At 37.5% G+C, this 24,036-nt stretch overlaps 1 protein-coding gene across 1 annotated transcript; it reads left to right on the top strand.

Annotated features, from left to right (window-relative positions):
- Positions 1-7,424: 7,424 nt before the first annotated feature.
- On the top strand, positions 7,425-13,305 carry LOC122740220 (serine protease inhibitor Kazal-type 12-like). The gene is made up of 4 exons (XM_043982148.1): positions 7,425-7,485; positions 9,333-9,358; positions 12,352-12,479; positions 13,260-13,305. Exons 1-4 carry the CDS (start codon positions 7,425-7,427, stop codon positions 13,303-13,305), a joined length of 261 nt encoding a protein of 86 aa, XP_043838083.1.
- The last annotated feature ends 10,731 nt before the right edge of the window (positions 13,306-24,036 follow it).

Below are 24,036 nucleotides of genomic sequence, written 5' to 3'. Positions count from 1 at the left end.
AGTTGGAAGTGGGGATCACATTCTGAAGCAGCCACATCCCGGTTTTGGAGGGGACCATTAGTCTTAGGTAGACATTACCAGATTTCTGGGAGGATAAAGGAAACAACTTATTGGGGAAAAACCCCACAAAACTAAAAACCTTTGTGTCAGTAAAGTTTTGATATATCTTCAGTAAAGGTTTGATATATCTTTATATATCTAAGATATATAAGGGGATGATTAAGATACATTAGAACAAGAGCCAATGAACCATTACCCAAATGGTCAAAAGATTTGAACAGTTAGTCCTCTAAGGAAGAAATTCAAACTCTCAATGGCCATATTGGGGGGGAAAAACCCTCTCTAAATCATAGGCAAACACTAATTAAAACAACTCTGACATTTTACCTCATACCTTTCAGATTGGTAAAGGCTTGAAAAAGGAAAAGGGCTATTGCTAAAGAGGCTTTAAGAAAATTGGCACACTAAAGCACTCTTGATGAATATGTGAATTGTTTCAGCCATTCTGGAAAGCGCTTCACTGTGTATACCCTTTGATGCAACAAAACATGATTATATCTATCCCTAAAAGAAATCGAAGGAAAACAAAAAAGACACACACACATACCCAAATAGTTATAGCAGCTCTTTTTGTCTATTTAGAAAATCAAATGTCCACATTCCACTTAAAGTGGAAGATTGTTTACCTTGAGACCTTTATCAAATGAGAATACATTTTGTTATTTATTAAATTTGAATGAGACCTGGATAATCTCTGGCATTTCTATCAAGTGTAACAGTAATTCTGTTCAAATTGAATAAAGGACTTCATCTTTCCCTATTGGCTTGTATCAAACCAATGACCCGGTTTAACACAAAGGATTCAGGTGTCTAGTGGCAGAAAAGAGGAAGAGCTGCTACTGAGAGGGAATCATTTATATGAGGTGGAAAGTGGAGATGAACTTGGACCTCAGTATCAGTTTCCTCCTCCTTTTGTCAGAAAAAAAAGACTTTGTAAATTTCAAAGCACCAAAGGATTTGGACTTTTCATCAGCATTCTATCAGCATACCTGGGATAACAATGTCTAGCTAGTGTCTGCATCAGGGGTGGGGGCTAGACCGAACATGATGAGGAAAGCCATATTCAAGGCTCTACAAGGAGCCACACAAAGAATCTACATCTTACTAAAGGAGAACTTCATTGGTTTATCCCCAAAGGGGACCAAAGAACTCCCAGTAACCAAAGACTTTAAGTTACCCATTTTCCAATATTTGTCAAAACTTCAAGTCACTTTCTCCTGGACTCTGTATTTATTGGTAAAAGAGTATGTCACAGACTTTGAAGGGATATTTTATATGAACTATTCTTTTCATACCATTTTGGTAAATACCCCCTTTATAAAAGCTAATTAAATCTGGCTAAGTGATATTAACCAAAAATCATGGAAGGAAGAATACCAGTGGTGTTCATGAGCTGTAGCGTTATAGAAGCCACCTCCCAGTCCTTCAGGGAATCCTGAGGGGAGAAATGTTATAATGTTATAATATTCAAGATTTGTAAATGAGTGGATTCCCATCAACTGGGAATTGAATTAACAGATTATGGTATATGTATGTAATAAAATATTATCCTATAAAATGACGAAAGGGAAAATATTTGTTAATTTATACATAGTGAACTGATCAGAACCTAGGTAGCAATTTATATAATAAGAACAACATTGAAAAGGAAAGCAACTTTGAAAGACCTAAGAATTGGGTTCAATATGATGAATGAACATGATTCCATAGAACTGATACTGGAACATGCTACTAACCTTCTTACAGTGAGGTAATAGACTCATGGTTCAGAATGAGATAAATAATTCCAGATGTGGACTCTGGGAATTTATTTTGGTTGATTATGTATATTTGGTACAAGAGTTTTGTTTTTGCTTGTTTGTTTCAATTTGCGTGTGGGGATAAAGAAGTTAGTGATAAAGTTATGAAAAGAAAAAGAAAAGAGAGCCATTGAAACATTTTTAATGTACAAAAGAGAACAGCAAGTATGCTGGAAGAAAACACAAACAAGCAGGGCAGCTTTTCGAACTTTATAACTTGAATTTGTTATAAACTTAAAAAGGAAAAGCCAATTGTATGTAATATAGATACATGGTTTCATGTACAATCCTATTTTAGGCTCTACTTTGTATATGAAAATTCTCATTGCATTTATTTAATTTCAAATAAAATGAATGCAATTTTAACAAAAAAAGACACCATGGAGGGAGGTTGAATAAGTCTTGCTGTCAACTTCTGATCATGTGACCAATGTGATGGTAGGCTAGACATTTTCTTCAGTGCTCATGAACTTTGAAAATTCCTCATAATTATAAGGAAATTATATGTACAAAATAAAATAATTATAGCTCTCCATGGGCCAAGATCTTAAGTCAAACAAGGTAACAGTCTGATGAATTAAGGTATAGGAAAGTGGAAGCTCACTCTTCCTGGGGTAGCAGTACCTACAGCAGCTCTCAGACAGAAAACTAAAGAACAGAATGAACTGGGGCAGAATTCCCCAGGGAATGCACTAGGACTAAAGGAAGGTAACTGGTATCTAGTTTGGACAAGTTCTAACTCTTCAGAAGTCACTTAGATTAGGGATTGAAGTCAGCAGAAAGTGAAATCTCTAAAATGGGAGGAAACTGAGAGGTCAGGTCCTCAGGCCACCTGCCAGTCCAGTAGAAGAAATTAGAAAGTAAGAAATAAGGGGATGTGAAAAGGGTGGAAAACAATAACATTATCAAAGATACCAGAAGGAAGAAAACTAAGCGAAAATATCAAGCAAAAGGAAATAAATAATCAGTGAGGATATGAAAACTGAAGGGAAGATGGTCAGCAAGACATCTAAACAAATCCAAAAATCTCTAAGTAAATATTTGAAATAAAGGAAATTGAACCAACAATGATGAGGGAGAAAATCCTGTGATTCACCAAGATAGCATGGAACCACAGTTGTTTCTAAATTGTTCAAGAGAGAAATAACAATTGTGAAAGCAAAATAGATGGCTTGCATAACCGAAATCATAGATGCTATTTTTTTTTTGGAGAGGCAATTGGGGTTATGTGACTTGCCCAGGGTCATAAGTAAGTGTCAAGCGTCTGAGGCCACATTTGAACTCAGGTCCTCCTGACTCCAGGACCGGTGCTTTATCCACTGTGCCACCTAGCTGCCTCCATTGATACTATTTTAAAAACAACAAAAACCTTGGTAAATCTCTCCAAAGAAACAAAAGAGAGGACAACTGATTGAGAATAAAAACATAGAGAAGCAAAGGGCAAATTTGGAGAAGAGATGCAAAAATCAGTAATGCTAAAAGAACACATGAATCGTATAAAAGCAAAACATATTGATTACGAGGACAACATGCAGAGGCAACTTAAGTATCATAGGTCTCACAGAGGAACATGACAAGTTAAAACACTGAAACAATATGATGCTAAAACTGATACAAAGAAACTAACCAGAACTTCTGAATACAGAAAACAAAGTATGAATCAAAATAGTCAACAAATATCCTCTGGGAGTTGTGAGGAACATTGTGCTACAAACTCAAATGTAAAGAAACATAGTAGTTAAATTGAACAATTCCATTGATGAACAACATAATCTGCAAGCAACCAAGAGAAAAATATTTAAATATTAAGGAAAGGAAATTCAAATAACCCAATACTATTATCTAGCCATCAAAAACTATAGAAGGAAAAGAAATAATTTATTCCCCACCCAAAAATGATATATCCCTGCCTGGATCATGGCCTTATCATAATGGAGGGGCTCGTGTAGTTCAATGAAACTATAAACTATGCCATGCAGAGTTAGCCAAGATAGTGGAGAGGTCATAATGGAGAGTTCTGACAAAAGGTGATCCACTAAAGAAGGAAACAGCAAACTACTCTAGTATCTTTGCCAAGAAAACCCCATGGACAGTACCAAAATGATATAAAGAGATGATATCATAATATGAGCCCCTCAGGACAGTGTCCAGTACACTACTGGGGGAGAGTAAAGGACAACTACAAGTTGCTCTACTACTAATGAAGCAGCTGGGCCAATGCTGAAAGAAAGCTCAGGTGTGGATGTGTCTGGTTCGGAAAAGAAAGCTTGATGCTGTAAAGATCAATACAGATTTTGAGAGATAGTGCAGGATAGAAAGGCTTGGCTTGCTATTGGCCATAGCTCATGAAGAGTTAGAAAGGACTCAATAACAACAACAACCACCACTTCAAGATGCAGCCCAAGGGGACATATCCTGAAAGGTTGAACTTGATCATTAGTAAAAAATAACCATTTTTTCAGTGGCATTTGAAGCATTCTTTTTTTTTTAATCACAGAAGATATTTATAAATATTTTAGATAACAGAAACACAAGAAAAGTAAATACAGCAAGATAGGAAAACACAATTAAAATAAATTACTTCAGAAAAAAGGAGAAAACTGGAGGGAGAAATAACAATAACTAGCATTTATATATAACTTTATATGATATATACACATATGTATACATATATGTATAGCACTACATATATGAAGCATTTTACTAATATTGTCTCATTTTATCCCCACAATAACAGTGGGAGGTAAGTTTTATTATTATCACAACTTTACAGGTGAGAAAACAGAGGTACAAAAGAGGTTAAGAGACTTGTTCATAGTCACATAACTAGTAAATAAATCTGGATTTGAACTCAGATCTTATTGATTCCAGGTCCAGCACTCTAAGCACTGTACTGTCTCGCTGCCCCTATGAAATTAAAAACAATAACAATAAACAAAAACAACAAGAATAACACAAGAGGGAAAACCTTAAGAAAATATTTATTTCTAAAAATACACAAAGATAAATGTGAAAGTGGAAATTAAATAGAAATGATGGTTGAACCACAGGCCCAAAACACAGATTAAATCACTTTACCCTGCCATAGGTGAATGAATGTATTTTATTTTTATTTTTGATGAGACTAAGTTGAAGATTGAGAGGTAGCATGAAAGATGAGAGGGGAGATAGAATATAAAGGGACTAGTGTGATATACCCTAATCAAGTCAATGTTAAACGATGAAGGGAAAACAACTACTTCTTTTGGGAAGGAAAAGAACTATAGGAGTATGTTCTAGGTGGCAAAGAGAGGAATTAAAACAGGAGGAAAGAAAAGGAACTCTATGGTGGGAGATGGGGATCTTATATTAATCTGCAAGGATCTGGTTGTAAGAAAGGTATTAAGACCTCTGGGTGAGTGTTGTATTTCCATGAACAGCATTCAACCTCAGGAAATAGAGAATCAGAGCTCCTGGGAATAACCAGTATCCAGAAGGGTAGAAGAACACGGATCCATCGAAAAAGATTCTATGACAAATGGGAAACAAATGATCATAGGGAGACCAGAAGGTAGAATGATCTCTGTAATGAGAAATTTGGGAAAATTTATATCACAAGGCAATACTTCTGTCTTCTCCATCTCTTGTAAGAATTGATACTTCTACAGAAGGGCAGATGATGACAACCATGGACGCTGGTCACCAGAACACTTTCCATGTGGTCAACTAGAAAAAGGAAGAGCAATTCCAAGCATGTTCCAATGGATGATTCCCTGCTTCAATTCTATAAGCACTGATTTGATCACCACTCTCCCCACCCCTGCCAGGATATATGTTCCTTGAGAGTAGAGATAATTTGGTTTTTTTCTTTGTGCCTGTAGTGCCCAGGCCTGGACATGGTACAAAATAGAAACTTAATAAATCTTACTGAATGACATTTCTATCTTCTTAAATCTAAATTTATTTTAAATCTAAAATTAAATTTAGAACACACCTATCAGTTTATCATGTTATGCCTTGTATTACAGACATTTAGAGATTTGCCATATCTCTTTTTTAGATTATCTATTTCTTGAGGTCAGAGACATGATTTTGTTTTATCTTTGTCTCTCCGGGGCCATTCATTGTGCATAAGCTATCACAGGAGCTTAATGAAAATATGTTGAATGAATGGATGACTTTTCAACAATTTCTTTTTTGTCTCTGTGAAAATAAGACTGAGTGTTATAGTGAGCACAGGGGTAGACTACATTCAAATCTTGCCACAGATATTGGATAAAGTTGTTTTTTCAGTCCCTTGGAGGGAAAAATTGATATTTCTGAGGGGTATCAATAGACAGAAGGAAAGGGGGCGACATCTACAGGACAATAACATAGAAATGATTTAGAAACTCAAAATCAGTATTTTAGAAGCTTTATGTCCACAAAGAAAGCAGAAACAAAAGAATATATAAGTATAAACATCAAGAATCAAAAAATAAAAGCTCAGAATCAATAGGAAGCAAAGAGAATTAATGAAGAGAAAAGGGAAAGAAATCTTTTTAATGACTCTTTCTGAGAGGAATCATATACCGACTGAGGATGTCACCCTGTAAGAGAATGAGACAGATGCTGAGAAAATGAGGGAAGCAGGTAAATCAAAACTCTGGGGAGTCAGATTCTAGTAAGGCTAAGGGCATTATCATACCCTAGTTTGAAGGAGGTAGGGTTGAGAAGAAAAGGAAAGGAAGGTAATTAACATTTATATAGCATCTACTAGTGAGGCACTGTGCTAGGTGTTTTACAAATATTATCTCATTTTATCCTCACAACAACCCTGGGAGGTACATGTTATTTATCCCCATTTTACAGTTGAAGCAACTGAGGCAGACAGAGTAACTCACTCAAAGTCACAGCTAGTTAAGTGTCTGAGGTCAGATTTATGCCTAGGTATTCCTGACTCCAAGTCAAGTCTCATATTCATTGTGCCACCTAGCTGTGTGGGGTAAGAGTGGGAGTTGGGGACGAGAGATCTAACCATGGAAAGGGAGGCCCAGACTCTAAATGGGGGTAAAAAACAACTAAAAGTTGGAGGATAAATTAGAGGATAAGGGGGGATCATTTGCCTCAGAGAGGAAAGGGAAACCTGGAAATCCTTGCATTCTTTTATCTGATTGTGGCCAAAGACAGAGCTGGATGGCCCCACTATCACAGAGTTCCCAGGACTCCCTGGATCAAATTCTCTAAAACTGCACAGTTCAGGGAAATGGATTGGGTGTGGCCTTCATTAAGCACAGTTAGACACTCAGCTCAGGGTGTGTGATATGGTAGCTACTATTTGCAGATATATTTGAGTGGAGCTATCAGTGTGATGAGTCTACCTGCCTGCACAGAACATCCCTGGAGCAAGCATCTTTTAATTCCTGGTGCCTCTCTCTGTGAGGACTGGAAAAGCAGATTTCATCACTAGGGTGGAGGATCTGGCTGAATGCCCTGTGTATGAACATTTAGCTGTCTGTCCATGGATCCCCTTATAAATGCCACTTGGGGGCCTCACTCAGGCACTACACCACTGAATTCTCAACAGAACAGTCACCCCGCACTGCCATGACTTCTTCACGTAGCTCAATGATTCTGCTGTGCTTAACCTATGCCTTCTTAATTGTGGGTGAGTGCAAGATCTTTTATTTCTCCAGTCTACCAGCAATGGGATTATGGACCTTATGAACCAACCAATCATGGGCCAGATAAGGGCTAGGTGGTGAAATAGATCGAGTTCTGTGCCTGAAGTAGGAAGTTCAGTCATTTTTGACTCTTTGTGACCCCATTTGGGGTTTTCTTGGCAAAAATACTAGAGTGGCTTACCATTTCCTTCTCCAACCCACTTTTGCAGATGAGAAAACTGAGGCAAACAGGGTTAAGTGACTTGCCCTGGGTCATCCAGTTAGTAAGTGTTTGAGGACAAATTTGAACTCAGGTTTTCCTGACTTCATATCCAGTGCTATAGCCACTGTACTGCCCAACTGCCCTAATGAATCTACTGACTCGTTATATCCAGGGCTTTGTACTGTGTTCTTCACTGCCTCAGAAAGTAAGTTGTGTTCTGAGGGAAAAAAAATAGCCTATTTGTGCAACAGCTAGGAGTCTCTTGTAATCATATAAGGAGAACCTCAAAGAAGCATGAGCACTGATCAAGGATAAGAATCATGCTTTGGGTAAGGGATATTTTAGATATTATTTGAGGTTGCTTTTAGCTCTGTGATATGAAGGGTTCTGTACCTCAGATAAATTTTGTGATTCTATTGCTCTCTGAGACCATACTCCAAGAATGCCTATAGATCTGTTGTTCCTATGAGCATATGACTAATAATGCGTCCATTATCGTCACTTAGTTATATAAGAAAAATTGACACATATACATTTTCATGTCTCCTTCTACAAAAGATTAGAATATCTAGAAGAGTATTTTTTAAACACAGCACTAAAGAAGGCACTGTGTAATGGGGAGAGCATTGAGCTGGGAGTCCAAAGAGTCAGTGAGGCAGCATGGTGTTATGGGAAAACGCTGTGCTGTTGAGTCAGAGCACCTGGGTTCAAGGCCCACTGCTGTCATTTACTATCACTATGACCTTGGACAAATCATTTGGTGTCCATTTGTAAAATGAGAGGATAGAGTGAGATAATCCCTTTTAGCTTTAGGTCTATTCCAGTCTTATTCTGCTATAAACTTACTATGTGACCTCATACAAAGCACTTCCCCCTTCAGGGCCTCAATTTTCTTTATCTATGAATTGGGGAAAATAATAGTTGTATTATTTATAGTGCTGTTGTGAGAATTAAGTATATAAGGCATCTTATAGTTATATGTAAATGACTTATTGTTATTTATTGACAGTGGACTTATTTATCAATTTTACTGATTCTTCCAAGAGTCTATTATTGGAATAATTTTCGCAAACCCATATTTTAAAAATTATTCTTTATTTATTTGCTCTAAAAGTTGTTTTCTTGAGTGGTGATGGGGCAGATAGGTGGCACAGTGGATATAGTGTTGGACCTGGAGTTAGGGAGACTCATCTTCCTAAGTTCAAATCTGGATTTAGACAATAGCTGTATGACTGTGGGCAAGTCACTTAATCCTCTTTGCCTCAGTTTCCTCATCTATAAAATGAGCTAGAGAATGAAATGGCAAACAATTCCAGCATGTTTGCCAAGAAAATCCCAAATAGGGTCACAAAGTCAGACATGATTGAAACAACTGAACAAGTAATAAGAGTACAGGTCTAGGGGTCCAATCACAGCTCTATCCAAGTGAATTTGATGAAGTTCAAGTCCATCTTCTTTGGATTTCATTTTGTCCATTTCTAAAATGAGCAGATTGAATTATTCTATAGGGTTTCTTCTGGCTCATTTATTCTGGATTCTATGTTAAGTTTTGTCTAGCTCTGACATTCTGTGATTCTTCCAAACCATAATGTGTTATCTCATGAATATTTGATGTCTCCTTAATTCCAGATGCTGTAAGTCAAGGTGGCTATCAGGTATGTGCTACTTTCTCTACTAGAGGCTCCATTCTTCTCAAAGCAGAAGATAAGTGACCAATCATCCATTGGTCCTACAATTGGTTTGTCATTCAGATGACCCAAGCCTATTTGGATGAACTCATTGGTTCTGGGAGTGACACATAGAAGCATCAGGCCAGGTCCCTATCCTCATGGAAATTACTGTCTTATAGGAGGATGTGACAGGGGCACATAGACCTACCAATAATGGAGATTATGGAAGTGAATTTAGAGGAATAAGATATTGTGAGAGAGAAGTCCTTTCTGATTAGAGAATACCCAGAAAGGTTTACTAGAAGGGGAGACATTTCAGCCACTTACACGTGGAAAAGGGCACACTGATTGGACAATTCCATTTTATAGGCTAAGGTGCATTCCACCTTTAAAATTCTATAATTTGGGGTTTTAAGATCTCTCCTCAACTTGGACATTCTAAGTCTTTCCTAGCTTTAATATTCAAAAGTAAATGATTTAAGAAGCTGAGCTTTTTTTCCCCTCCTCGATACCCGTTTTTGTCCAAGAAATTTTTATGTGACCCAGGGTATACAGGTATATAAAATAGGTACACATAACCTTTTACTGTTGCCAAAGTCTTCACAAGCCCCACATTAAGTTACGCAACCCAATATGGGGTTGAGGCCCACAGTTTAAGAACTAGAATCTAAGGTACTTTTCAGAACTAACACATGATAGTAGAGGTTCTAAATGTCTATTCTAGCTTTAATGGACTATGTTGCAAGACTTCATTCTCCTTTTTCATTGGCCATAGCATATCAGTGTACTAACTCTTCCAGTGCTACTGTAGATAAAAGAATAATAAAAAATTCGTATTCTTGCCACAGAGACTCTGTGCCTCCTTTTCTGAAAATTATTCTTTCATGGAACTCTATGGAAACCTTACACTGTATTATTTAGTCCTTTAAATTTTTTAATATTTTATTTTTCCAATGACATGTAAAGACCATTTTTAACATTTATTAAAAAAAATGAATTCCAAATTTTCTCCCTCCTCTCTTTCCTCCTCCCTGACATAGTAAGTAAATTGATATAGGTTATACACGTGCAATCATGCAAAACAAATTTCCATATTAGTCATTTTATGAACAAAAGACACAGACTAAAAGAAAAAAAGATGAAAAATCGTACACTTCAATCTGTAATCAGACTCTACCATTTCTTTCTCTGGATGTAAATAGCATTTAGTCTTCTTAAAAGTGACTACAAGCTATACTAATGGGGAAAAGTCTTAAATTTGAAATAAAATTTTGTCTCCCACAATGCCTAGTTCTGCCTGACTGAAGAAGTCAGTCCTTCCATTAATAGTCCTTGACATACAGGAAGTCAGTAACCAAGTCCTCATCCCTACATTGCCCAGTGCTATTTGCTGTTCTCAGGACTGAACTGTAATGTCCTCCCCTTTTGTCTATTGCTGTTAGATGCAAAACATTCTTGTGAAAGGATCCACCCCAAATTCATGCTGAGGGAGCTGTACTTGGCCAGTACAGCTATTCCAGATCTTCTTTTTCCTCAGACTCACAGCTCCACACATAACACAACTCATTCACTTCCTTAGAACCTTCTTGACTCTCTTTTCTCCTTCTTACTCTTACCCTTTCACCTGGGCTGTGAATTGTGTTTTGAAAAGAGATATAGACTTAAATTCAGAAGCCCTGAGATCAAATCAGTGCTCTGCTATTTACTGCCTGTGTGATCAGATACTCCATTTCTCTGGACCTCCGTTTATTTTGCCTTCTGTAGAATCAGAGTGTTGGCCTAGATCATCTCCTATGGTCCTGTCCTGGTCCAGCTCCACTGATTCATGTTCCTCTTCCTTCTTCTTTGACCTTGGTGTTTCAAGTAGTGTCTTTTTTTTTCTTCATTATTTGTGTGGGCCAGATAACATCTACAATTCTGTATGTGGTTCTATGCATCATGTTTAGCCAGAATAGAGAAACCAGAAATTGTAAGGAGTCTAGAAACCATATGATTTGAGGATCTTTTGAAGGGATTTGTCTATGCTAACCCTGAAGAACTGAAGACAGGGGAGGCAAAGGATAGTACTAATGGTTGTTTTTAGCTATTTTAGGACTCTCATAAGTAAAAGAAGTTGGACCTTTTTCTGCTTGATCCCAGAGAGCAGAGCTAGGTGTCACAGTAATTGTAGAAGGTGAAAAAGGAAGAGCAGCTTCAGAAGGGAAGATTTTGGGTTTTTTGTTTTGTTTTTTTGTGGGTCAATGAGTATTAAGTGACTTGCCCAAGGTCACACAGCTAGTAAGTGTCAAGTGTCTGAAGCTGGATTTGAACTCAGGTCCTCCTGAATCCAGGGCCAGTGCTTTATCCACTGCACCACCTAGCTGCTCCCCAGAGGGGAAGGTTTTTAACAATGAGAGTTTTCCAAAAGTGGGATAAGCTACCTCAGAGAGTAATGAGTCTTTTTCTCCTGGAAAGTGAGAAGTTGAAGGAGCCCATATCTGAGCTGTTCTAGAGGGTACTCCTGCTCAGCACTGGCTAGACTACATGGCTTCCAGAATCCCTTCCAACTCTAAGAGTTTATGATTCTATGAAACTTTCCCAGTGAAGTTTCATTTCTACAAACACTCCCTAAATGCTAATTATAACTAATCACACTAAGATTTTATTGAGTCTATAAAACAAATTGGCCCCTGTGGTGGTTGGAAGGTAAATGGATTTCTGGAGTTAAGCAAACAGAGGGTAAACCAGGTCTCCATCTAGTGGCACCTGCTGTGTGGAGCCAGCAATGGGGTAGTGGAAAGGCCCCTGGGTTTGTAATCAGATAGCAGGCTTCAAATACCAGTTCTCTTAAGTATTTCTTCTGTGACCTTGGGCAATTTCTCTGTTTCCCCGTCAGTAAATAAAATGGTTAGAGACCAAAGTATTCATAAGATATCTCTAGTTCTAAACCCTAGAATCTTCTTGGGTGAAGAACTGAAATTATTGTGTTGCTATTGCAGGCCCAGTGCAAAAAATTCAAGGCACCTGCCCCAGGAGAAAAGACTGAATGTCCCAATCTTAAAAAACCCGTGTGTGGAACAGATGGCCAGACCTACAAGAACCTCTGTGAATTCTGCAAAGTAGCTATGTGAGTATAAAGACACATTACTTCTGAATACCAGGGGTTGGGGAACATAGGGGAGAGGAGGAGTGAAAGATAGGGGAAAACTTATTTTTTTTGAACTCCACAAATTTAGTTTTTATTCAAAAATATCTGTGTAACATTTAAATATCTGGTCATCCAGCCTCTACTCCAATCCCTCTGGTTACTAAAGATTCAGTACCTATGGAGACAATCCATTCTAATGTAAAGCACCACACACCCGCAACAGAAGGTCCCTGCTTTTCCTTGGCATTTCTACACCTGGGTCAAACAGGGTTTAAAATTCTTTTGTCACAGCCTTCAATTCACTTCTACTCTGCAGGTGAATTACTAAAGAAGACAAACTGTTGTGAGAATGTAGGTGGAAGTCATCCCCATTATAATTTTTATTTCTCTTGTGTTTTGTATAGTCTAAAACACTTTCCCCACCACTATGTCCTGAAGTAGAGAGTAGGAAAATTTCCAAAGCCATTTTACATATGAAGAATCTGAGATTCAAATAGGGAGGAATGAGTGGCCCTAGGACATATGGCTAGTAAGTAGAAGGACCTGGATTTGAAACCAAGTCTCATGAACCTCCTCCCTGTCCTCTTTCCACTAAAGCATGCTGCCTACTAAGGAAGGAGTCACAAGGAGAAATAATAACACAGAGAGGAAGACTAGGGGACCTGGGGTCTATTGACATTCAAAGGGATTCTGTGAAAGCTCCATTAATGTAAGGTGGAGAGTGACTTTGTCTCTAAGAAATATATCTCTTTCTTTTAGGGAAAAGAATGGGCAGCTTGGCTACAAACATGACGGGAAATGCTAAACTTCCAAGTGGTTCAGTAGCTACAGTATTCCCTCACTAACTCACCTCCAATAAAAAAAAAACTTGGCAAATATTTGAGGGTCAGTTTGTTTATTTCTTTGGTTTATTGTTTTGTTGTTGATGGAACTAAGGGATATCTCAAACAAGACCCTGATGAGGAGACAAGCAGCTGAAGCAATGTCAAATACAGTACTTTGGGTTTTATGTGTACTTATTATTGAATCATAGTATTTACAGATAGAAAGGACCTTAGAGATTATCGGATCCAAATCATTGATTTTTCAGGTGAAGAAACCAAAGCCTACAGAAGTTAACGTACTTACCCAAGGTCCCGCAGCTAGGAATTGGTAAAGTTGTAATTCAAACACTGCTACTCTGATTCCAAAGTCAGGGTTCTTTCTACTATATAACTCAAATCACAGAATATCAAGGTTGAGAGTGATATTAGAAGACATCTAGTCTATACACTATCCAAAGAATTTTCTCACGGTTATTGGGGAAACTTGCTATACCTGCTTTTCCTGGGTGGGGAGGAACTGTGCATACCCAAACCCAGTAATTCAAATCTTCCAATGAATAGCCACTTACAATTTCCAGAATTCCTTTACCAAACAGAATACACAGATCATTAGAATTTTCAACCTGTGATGAGGGTACAAAAAGAGGGAGACTGAAATGGGGCTACAGGAAGATAAACAGTATCATTAACAGAGCAAGGGAGGGAATGTGGGGAGAGAGAAGAGTTAGGCTATGGACAATTAAAATATATATTTTATTCTGACCTAAACAAATAAAACAAGTGTTTCCATTGTGTCTAATGGATGCATTTTGATGTAGAAGAAAAATCACAGGACTTGAAGTCTAAGAGACATGAACTTTAATCCCAGTTCTGACACATTAATTGTGTGGCCATACACAAATCATATAGTTTCACTGAGCCTTAGTTTCTTCATTTATAAAAGGTGAGTAACATATTACTTACTTCATAGTACTGTTGTGAGGAAAATGATTTAAAAAGCCTAAAACATCATATGAATCTCCACTGCTAGTGTCTCAAGATTACGCCATAAAAGAACTTGTTAAACATGAGTTGTTAATTTGTGTGTGTGTGTGTGTGTGTGTGTGTGTGTGTATGCTATGTATTCATTTGGCAATGTGATGAAGTCTACTGACCTCTTTTATAAGTCCTAAATTTTAAAAATAATTATAGGAAAGGTTACATTTTAGTTAGAGGTTAAGTGAAAATAAAGATGTTTTTTTTCCTATCCAAGCTCACAACTCCCCTGAAATCTAACAATAGATTGCTTGCTTGATAGTCCATGGATCCCATGCTAAAAACTCTATGCTAAAGGAATTAAAGATGTCTAGCATGGGGAAAACTGAAGGACGGATAGCTGTCTTTAATCACTCAGGTAGTTGGTACATATAAACTGAATTCAATTTGTTCTGATTGCTCTCAGATGGCAGAACAAGGATAGAAGTTGTAAAGTGGAAAATTCAACTTAAAAAAAATTCTTAAAATTTTTATTGTTCAGTTGCATCCAACTTTACACGACCCTTTTGGAGTTTTCTGATCAAAGATGATGAAGTGATTTCCATTTCCCTCTTCAGTTCATTTTTCAGATGAGGAAACTGAGGCAAACATAGTTAAGTGACTTTTCCAGGGTCACATAGTGTTTGAAGTCAGATTTGAATTCAGGAACATGAGTCTTCCTGACCTCAGGCCCAGCACTCTATCCACTGTACCATCTGACTTACCTCTTAAAAATTAGAGCTGTTGAAAAGTGGAATGAACAAACTCTGGAGATGGGGAGTTCTCTCTTCCTAGAGATCTTTGAGCAAAGGTTGGATGACCACTTGACAGGTATCTTGTAGTTAGAATCAGGTTGGACTAGATGGTCTCCCTGGTCCTTTCTCAGCCTGAGATTTTGTTAATCTTAAGCTATAAGGAACTTTGCAACATAGAATACAGAAAGTCAGAGTCCTTAAAACAGAAAACCCAGAATGTCAGACTTGGAAGCATCCACACAACTATCAAATATTATTATATGGAGAAAGTAATAGCAAGAAAGGTTCAGGTCATGTTCTGAGAAGCAGGACTGAAGCTTACGTCATCACTGGATTCAAAACTGAAGGATCTTTCCCTGCCCAGGGAAACAGTATGAAATAAAGCATTGGCTCTGAAATCTGAGGACCTGCATTCATATCGCACCTTGGATATCTAAGTAGTGGGGAACTGGCTAACAATGACTCATTCCTGAGGTATAAAGTTGTTTCATGAGCCTGCTTTCAAGCAAGTGAAATGAAGGACTCTGATGTCTCAGACTATGCATGGGTAATGTAAGGGCTAAAATTCTAGCTATACTGTCTAAAATAACTAATGAGTGGTCACCAATAAATTATAAGCTTTAGCAAAAATTAGACTTCTAAGCATTTATTAAGGAGAATAAGAATTTGGTAAAGAGAGAGAGAAAGGCCTAGATTCCTCTATCTGTTAAAGGGAGAGAGCATTTCTAGCTCCCTTCTCCACCGGAGTCCTCAGGAAAGAGAGTAAGAGCCCCAGCCTCCCCCTTCTTCCTCCCACAAGCAAACGTCACTTCCTGACACCAAAGAAAAGACGCATGGTCCTGCCCTCAGAGGCCCTCTCCTTATGTTGGAGCTTTCCTACAGTAAGTCTCCAGCAGGTGGTGTCATTCCAGTCATTCCAGTAGTCTATGATGATTTTCTATCCACTTGCTGGGTGAAGGGCCTTTTCAAGGCCTCCCCTGTCAAGTATTAGTGTATAAATCCAATGACTTAACAACTCAATCTCATTCTCTTTTTGTTGGTCTTGATTGAAGCACAAAATACTGAATACTATAAGCCTCTGGTTGGGAAGGGAGGCAGAGCCAGTGCTAAAGGCCTGTTCTCCTCACTTAGGCTCATATATAGCCATGAAAACATGGTACTTCTTTTCTTATTTATGTGTTTATTTTCTCCTGCTCTTAGGTGAAGGAAGATTGAAGATTTACTATGAACTTTGAAAGTTCAGAAGTTCAAGATACCAGGGGTCCAGGACCTGGAGGTCACACTAGAATCTTCTAGTAACTGAACCTGGTGAAGTCCCAGGAAACCTGAGACCTGACCTCCCAGGGACATTGTACTGCAGAAAGGAAAAGACTCATCCAAAGGCTGTGCTAAATTCAGAAGTGAACTAGGGGGAGTGGATGCTTCGAAAAACTTCTTTAAGGGGAACCCCATTTTTATAATACTATTGTTACAATACAAATTGTTCTGATTTTGCTCACTTCTCTCTGCATAAATTCATAAAAGTCTTAAAAACACTGGTCATTCAATGATCAAACATGATTTCCAAGGTACTCATGGTGAATGAATACCCACCACTTAACAGACAGGTGAAAGATTCAATATACAGAAAGAGACATCTATTTTTGTACATTTACTTGGAAGGAAAGCTATGAGAAATCTGGAAAGCATACTAAAAAAGGGATATTACATTGATGACAAAGGTCCATATAGCCAAAGTTATGACTTTTCCAGTAGCAATGTATAACTATGAGAGGTGGATTGTAAGGAAAACTGAGTGCTGAAAAATAGATACTTTCAAATTGTGGTGCCGGAGAAGATTTTTGAGAATCCCTTGGAAAGCAAGAAGATCAAAACAGTGTATAATTAAAGACATTAGTTCAGGTTATTCACGGGAAAGTCAAATACTGAAGCTGAAGCTTACACACTTTGGCCACATAATAATGACAGCATTCATTCATTGGAAAAGACCCTGGTGTTGGGAAAGATTGAAGACAAGAAGAAAAGAGAATGGCAGAGGATGAGATGGATAGTGTCATAAAAAAAACCCCAACAAACATTAACTTGGTCAGACTTTGAGAGATAGTGGAAAATAGAAGGGTCTGGTGCACCATGGTCCATCATGAAGAGCCGGTCATGACTAAATGACTAAACAACAAATGTAGGAATTTGTTTTTCTTATTGATGCATATTGGAAGGTGGACCTGGGATCAACTGGATAGAATGCTTGACTTAGAGGCAGGAAGACTTGATTTTGAATCCTCCATATTTATTAGTAGTGTTACTCTTTGTGTCTCTGTACAAGTCACATAAAGTCTTTCAGCCTCAGTTTCCTCATTTTTAAAAGAGGGATTATAATAACACCTACCTCAGACTTTTTTGGGAGAATTAAGTGAGGTATATATTAAGTGCTTTATAGACCTTAAAGTGCTATATAAAGGCTAGCTATTATTTTTCATTAAAAGTTTTTATTTTATTTTATTTTATTTTTATTTTTAGTGGAAAGAGTTGTAAAGGAGTAAAATTCTTGTTAATTTAAAAATAATTTTAAAAGGTTTGAATCCACTGTCCCCAGAAACTGAGTTGGGAGAAGAAGGGGTGTGCTAATGGCCTTCAGGAAGATATTTTTGGACTTGTGTTCCTCCTGTACCTTCTTAATAAATATCATTTTTGTAAATGCTAATTAATAAATGGCCTAACACTGCTATCTAGGTACTAATCATTATCAACATTATACAGGACATATCAATTGTAACTGTTGAGTGATATTGGAAATAGCACAACAGAATGAGAGTTAATCTAATGGCATTAGAAAGCAAAACAATAACTCCTTGGGTTACCCCAAGAATACTTAATATTTAAATACTTAACCAGTCCTCTGGGAACCCAATCTGCTAAGACAAATATAGGTGAGAAGACTAAAGGAATAAGTTGAAAATTGCAACATGTGGGCAACTCAATTCAACTCCTTGAACCTTAGTTTCCTCATATGTAAAATAAGACAAGTAGAATCAGATCCCTTTCAGTTCTAGAGCAACTATAACAAATCAGGATAAGAAAGTCAATCTGGGACCAAGTAAGGAATAGTCATAGCATATGTAATTATTACTCTGCCTGTAATCCTGAATTACCAGGCCCATAAAGCTTTTAATGAGACTTTATATACCCAATTGGAAAAACCACTCTTCGACATGATTGGCAACATAATAACCTTTTAAAGATGCATTATGTTTCATAAGGCAATAATAATTCCATTTCAAAAGGTAGAGACCAAGCCCAAACATTCAGGTGACAAGACTAGGCTAAGTTATATAGGAGTTAAACCCATTTAACTTCAAGTTCCATTGTAGCTGACAGGAGACATTGTAAACACCACCCTCTGAAATTTCTGGACTCTCCCCAGACATAGTTCCTGAGGTCTGTTCTATGGAACCACTAAACAAAATGCATTCATTCATCAAAGATTTATTAAATATATGCAAAGTGCAAGGAGGGCCTGTGTTAAGGTCTGGTGATACAAAACCAAAAAATAAATAGTCCTTGAATTCAAGGAGCTTATTGGTGGAATTAACATGGACACTTGGTGGCTCAGTGGACAGAGTTCTGGGCCTGGGGTCAGGAAGACCTGAATTCAAAATCTGCCTCAGACACATTATTAGCTATATGATCTTGGGCAAGTCACTTAGCCTCTCTTTGCCTCAGTTTCCTCAATTATAAAATTGGTATATTAGCACCTACATTTCTGGGTTTTTGTGGGGATAAAAGGAGATAATATTTGTAAAAAGTTTAGCGCAGTGGGGGCAACTAGGTGGTGCAGTGGATAAAACACCGGCCTTGGATTCAGGAGTACCTGAGTTCAAATCCAGCCTCAGACACTTGACACTTAATAGCTGTGTGACCCTGGGCAAGTCACTTAACCCCCATTGCCCCTCACACACAAAAACGCTTAGTGCAGTGCCTGGTGCAGTTAGATACTATACAAACAATAATCATTATTGTTACTAATAATAAACATAATATATGTATATGTCTTTATAAGTACAAATTATACAAAATAATTTTGTTGGGGTCATTAGCCACAGGGGAATCAAAAAAGGCCTCATTTAGGAGGCAGCACTTGGGCTGAGTCTTAAAAGGAAGACAGGAACTCTGAAAAATGGAGGTAAAGAATTAGTACAACCTAACGGAAATAAATTAATTAATTAATTAATTTTAAAAAAGGGAAAAAAGAATTAGTACAACCTAGTGACAGGGGAAGAGTATATACAAAGGCAGGGAAAACAGATCAGATGTCAGGTATAGGAAACATAAGTAGACTATCATGGCTGAAATGTAGACACCATGAGGGAAGGTATATAAAATGCCTGGAAAGGTAGATTGTCACCATGGTGTGATATGCATTGAAGGTAAATGAGAGGACTGAATTTTATTGCCTACAGGCAATTGGAAACCCTCAAAGGGGAGTAACATCAGCAGGTTTGTACTTTAAGAATAGCAGTTTGTTGGGGCAGCTAGGTGGCACAGTGGGTAAAGCACTGGCCCTGGATTCAGGAGGACCTGAACTTAAATCCAGTATCAGACACTTGATAGTTACTAGCTGTGTGACCCTGGGCAAGTCACTTAACCCTCATTAAACTTAAAGAAATTTAAAAAAAAGAATAACCATTTGTTTACCTACATGGAGGGTATATTGAGTAAGGGAGAGAATTAATTTAGAGAGACCTGGAAAGAAATGGAAAACTAAACTGAAAGCTTATGGGAAGTAAGAAAGAAAAAAGACAACACGGACCCTAGAGTATAAGAACTGAAAAAATATCTTAGAACTTAATATTATCTTTTAAAAAAAATTTTTAGAACTTAATATTTTAACTTCCCTTGAGAGAGCTCATAGTCCCTTTCTCATAAACTAATAGGATTTAGAATTGGACATTAAAGACCATCTAATTCAAGCTGCTTAGTTTAGAGTTGGGTAACTAATATCCACAAAGATTAAATGACTTGCCCAAAGTCACACATGTAAGAAGTAGCTTTACACAGTTAATAATGATCATAACTCCTATTTCTTATATAAGGTTTTTTTCTTACGTGTTATGATAGTCATAGTGATAACTCATGAAATATTTGTCAAAAAGAATATATGCAAGAGTGTGCTGGAAGTAGCTCAAATTGGTTCACAACAGCTGTTAAATTTTCAGTGTGAGCATTTACACATTAGAAATCAACAAACACCAGGAATCAGGGTTCAATTTATTGTTTTGTTGATTGTTTAGTCTTAATAATGTGAAGGAGAAAATGTTAATAATGCAAATTGAAATTAAAATTATGTCCCGATTGCTTTTTTTGAGAACACCTCTGAAATAGAAGACTAGAATCTTAGAGTTAGGAGGATTAACAGGAAAAGACAACATATATGTGTATGTGTGTGTGTATACATACATACATACATAAACATTGTGTGTATGCATATATGTATGCGTACATGCATATGCATATATTTCTTATACAGAATTTGACATAGCTAAAATATGAACATTTCTAAACATAAAGAGAAAAAGATTGTGAAATTGTATATCTCCTTACAGAGTTTGATTTTATTAAAGCAATGCTAAATTCAATATATTAGTCCCAAAGCTCTCCCATTTGTTTGTGCTTTCCTCTGAACCTCCTCTTCTTCTCTATGAATTTTAAGTGCTTCATACATGCCTCTTTTCTTTCTTTTTCCTTTTTAGGTGGTTGTGGGGAGACGACTGATATCACAATGATTTATTTCCATCTCAATTCTCCTTTGCCAAATAAATAAACAAATAAACTTTTCCTTGTAACAAATTAGCATAATCGTGCAAAAGAAATCCATACTATAGCCATGTTTAAAAATGTATGCCTCATTCTAAGCCCTTTGTCTATCACCTCTTAATAAAGAAGTTTGAAAGAGAGTTTATACTTTGTATCCTATAGTAATGGTTGGTCATTGCAGTGATGAGACTTTTTAAGTCTCTCAAACATATTTCTCTTTACACTGTTGTCATCATATAAATTGCTTATCCATGTTGTGTTTACTTTACTCTGCATCAGTTTATAGAAATCTTCCCAAGTTTATCTGAATCCATCCTTTTCAACATTTCTTATGATGCAATAATATTTCATTATATTGATATACTATAATTTGTTCAACCATTCATAATTGATTACTGCCTTAAATTCAATCCTTTGTTTCAATAAAAAGGAATTCTATGAATACAATTATATACTTGGGTTCTTTCCCTCTTTCTTTTATCTCTTTGTGGCATTGCTAGTAATGACATAACTGGGTCAAAGGATATGAAAAGTTTAGTTACTATGGGAGATTCGAATTCCTTTTCAGAATAGCTGGATCAAATCAGTTCTATAAGCAGTGAAGCAGTATGCTTGTCTTTCCAAATTTTCTCCAAAAATTGTCATTTGTATTCCTTTGCACCTGTAAAAATATCACAGATATAAGGAGAACTTCAGAGAAATTTTAATTTCTCTTCTATGTGGTTGAGAGCATCATTGACCACCCTCCCCTTCTCCTACACATGGCAGAGATGAGGAAGAGTTATAGGAATAAACAGTAGGTCTGAATCAAACCCAAACTATTTCCTTCTACTACCACCCCCCACACATCTCACCCTCCCATTTTCTCATCCTTAATAATTCTCAACCCTACTACATTCATGTGTCACTACAACCCCATCCACTTCCTTCTATTGTGTCCTCTAGTGTTCCTGTTCCATAATGTAAATATCTTACCATGTTCTCTAGAATTAAAAAAAAAAAAAAAACCTTCTCCAACGCTCTGGTCCTAACTGGGGAGTCAGAATACTGCTGGCTCCACATTTCCATTACCAGATTCTCCCATTCATCTTCATTACTCTCTAAACTTACTTTCTTCAAAATCCACTCAGTCAAAATTTTCTGCCCAGTCTAAATCATGACACTTGTTATATTTTCCCTCCTTTCTCAAGGAATTCAGCACCTGCTTCACCATGTTCCTCACCTCCCAAACTCCTTCCCTTGATCTAGGCGATGCTAGTTTTCATGTTAATGATCGCTTCAACTTCCTAACCTCCCTGTTCCTCAACTTCTTAAATTATATGATCTACCCCTTTACTCTACGTACATCATACATAGAGCTGTTCACACACTAGATCTTTCCATTAATAAGAAGCATCCTACTTCATTAATTGGAAGTTCTGACATTCTTCTGGATATAACCTTCTATGATTCCAGTTTTCTTCATCCCTTTCCAAAATTTCTTCTCCCTTTACAAGATCTCCAATCCTTCTGTCCTCTGCTCTTGAATTTTTCACTCTTGTCCAATCACCACTCTATCTCTTGATAAATCTTCAACTTGTGTTATTCACAACCTTGATACCTAGATACCTTAGAAATTCATGTCATTCAAATTCACCTGTGCCTTCACTGAAGCAATGAAGTATTTTTATTCTACTCCCTAAGTTATTGCCTTCTTACTTTTTACACCTCTCTATAAAAGGAGCTCCCTTAGGGTGGGATAGTACTGGGAATTAGGATTTATCCAAAAGATGGCAGGGAGAAGGCATGAAATTTCGTGAGCTCTACCAAATTTCCCTCAAAAACAACATTAGAGGCAGCTAGGTGGTACAGTGGATAGAACACCAACTCTGGATTCAGGAGGACCTGATTTCAAATCTGGCCTCAGACACTTAACAATTACTAGCTGTGTGACCCTAGGCAAGTCACTTAACCTCAATTGCCTCACAAAAAACAACAACAACAACATTAAATAAAGCCTCTAAACAGATTCTGAAACTACAGAATGTACAAAAAGACAGAGAGATACAATCTTCCTACTTGAGATAATTTAGAAAACTTGAGGAAAGGTCTGTCTCACTTGGGCAAAAGGGGAGCACAGTGCAGCACAGCACAGTGCAGAGGAGGTCTGGGCAAGTCAGCAAGAGGCTCTTGTCCACAGCACAATAACTGAGGCCCCTTGGCCCTGGTCAGCAGGCTGGTGACACAGCATTCCAGTTCTAAGACCTGCCAGCCCTGTCTGAGAGGGCAAACTGACAGCTAGAGAACCACCAATAAGACAGGAGTGAATTGGCCAAGCCATCCTAGTACAGGAAGTAAGATCTGGGTGGTGAGGAATCCAAAAGCCACAGAGGTCTCAGAGCAGAAAGCCAGTGATCATGGCCCTATCCCCCAGCACAAGAAGCTTGCAAGAGTGGCCCCTTTTCCCCAAGTGTAGACCTTAACCTTATAAGTTGAAAAATAGGCTAAAATATGAGTAAGAAACAGAAAGGGGGTGGCTAGGTGGCACAGTGGATAGAGCACCGGCCCTAGATTCAGGAGTACCTGAGTTCAAATCCAGCCACAGACACTTGACACTTAACTAGCTGTGTGACCCTCAGCAAGTCACTTAACTGCAATTGTCTCATCAAAAAAAAAAAGAAAAGAAAAGAAACAGAAAAGGATTCTTACCATTCACAGCTTCCTTGGTGACAGGGAAGACCAAAACACAAACCCAGATGAGGATGCTATTGTCAAAATGCCTACATGTGAAGCCTTAAGTGGGAAGATTATCTGGTCCCAAGTCCAAAAAGCCTTCTTGGAAGAGCTCAAAAAATCTGTTAAAAATAAAATAAAAGAGGTAGAAGAAAAAATGGGAAAATAAATGAGAGAAATGAGAGTTACACAAGAAAATAATGAAAAATGAGTCAACAGCTTGGAAAAGGAAGCACAAAAATGGACCGAAGAAAATAATTCCTTAAAAAATACTAATGGCTAAATGCAGAAAAAATTGGCCAAATGGAAAAGGACGTGCAAAAGCTTACCTTGGAAAATAATGCCTTAAACCTTAGAATTGGACTGAAGGAAGATAATGACTCCATGAAACACCACGAATACATCAAGCAGAATCAAATG

The sequence above is a fragment of the Dromiciops gliroides genome, chromosome 2, assembly GCF_019393635.1.
Source record: "Dromiciops gliroides isolate mDroGli1 chromosome 2, mDroGli1.pri, whole genome shotgun sequence".
Taxonomy (NCBI): domain Eukaryota; kingdom Metazoa; phylum Chordata; class Mammalia; order Microbiotheria; family Microbiotheriidae; genus Dromiciops; species Dromiciops gliroides.
Note: the sequence above shows the minus strand (reverse complement) of the source record. Positions and strands in the feature narration are given on the sequence as shown.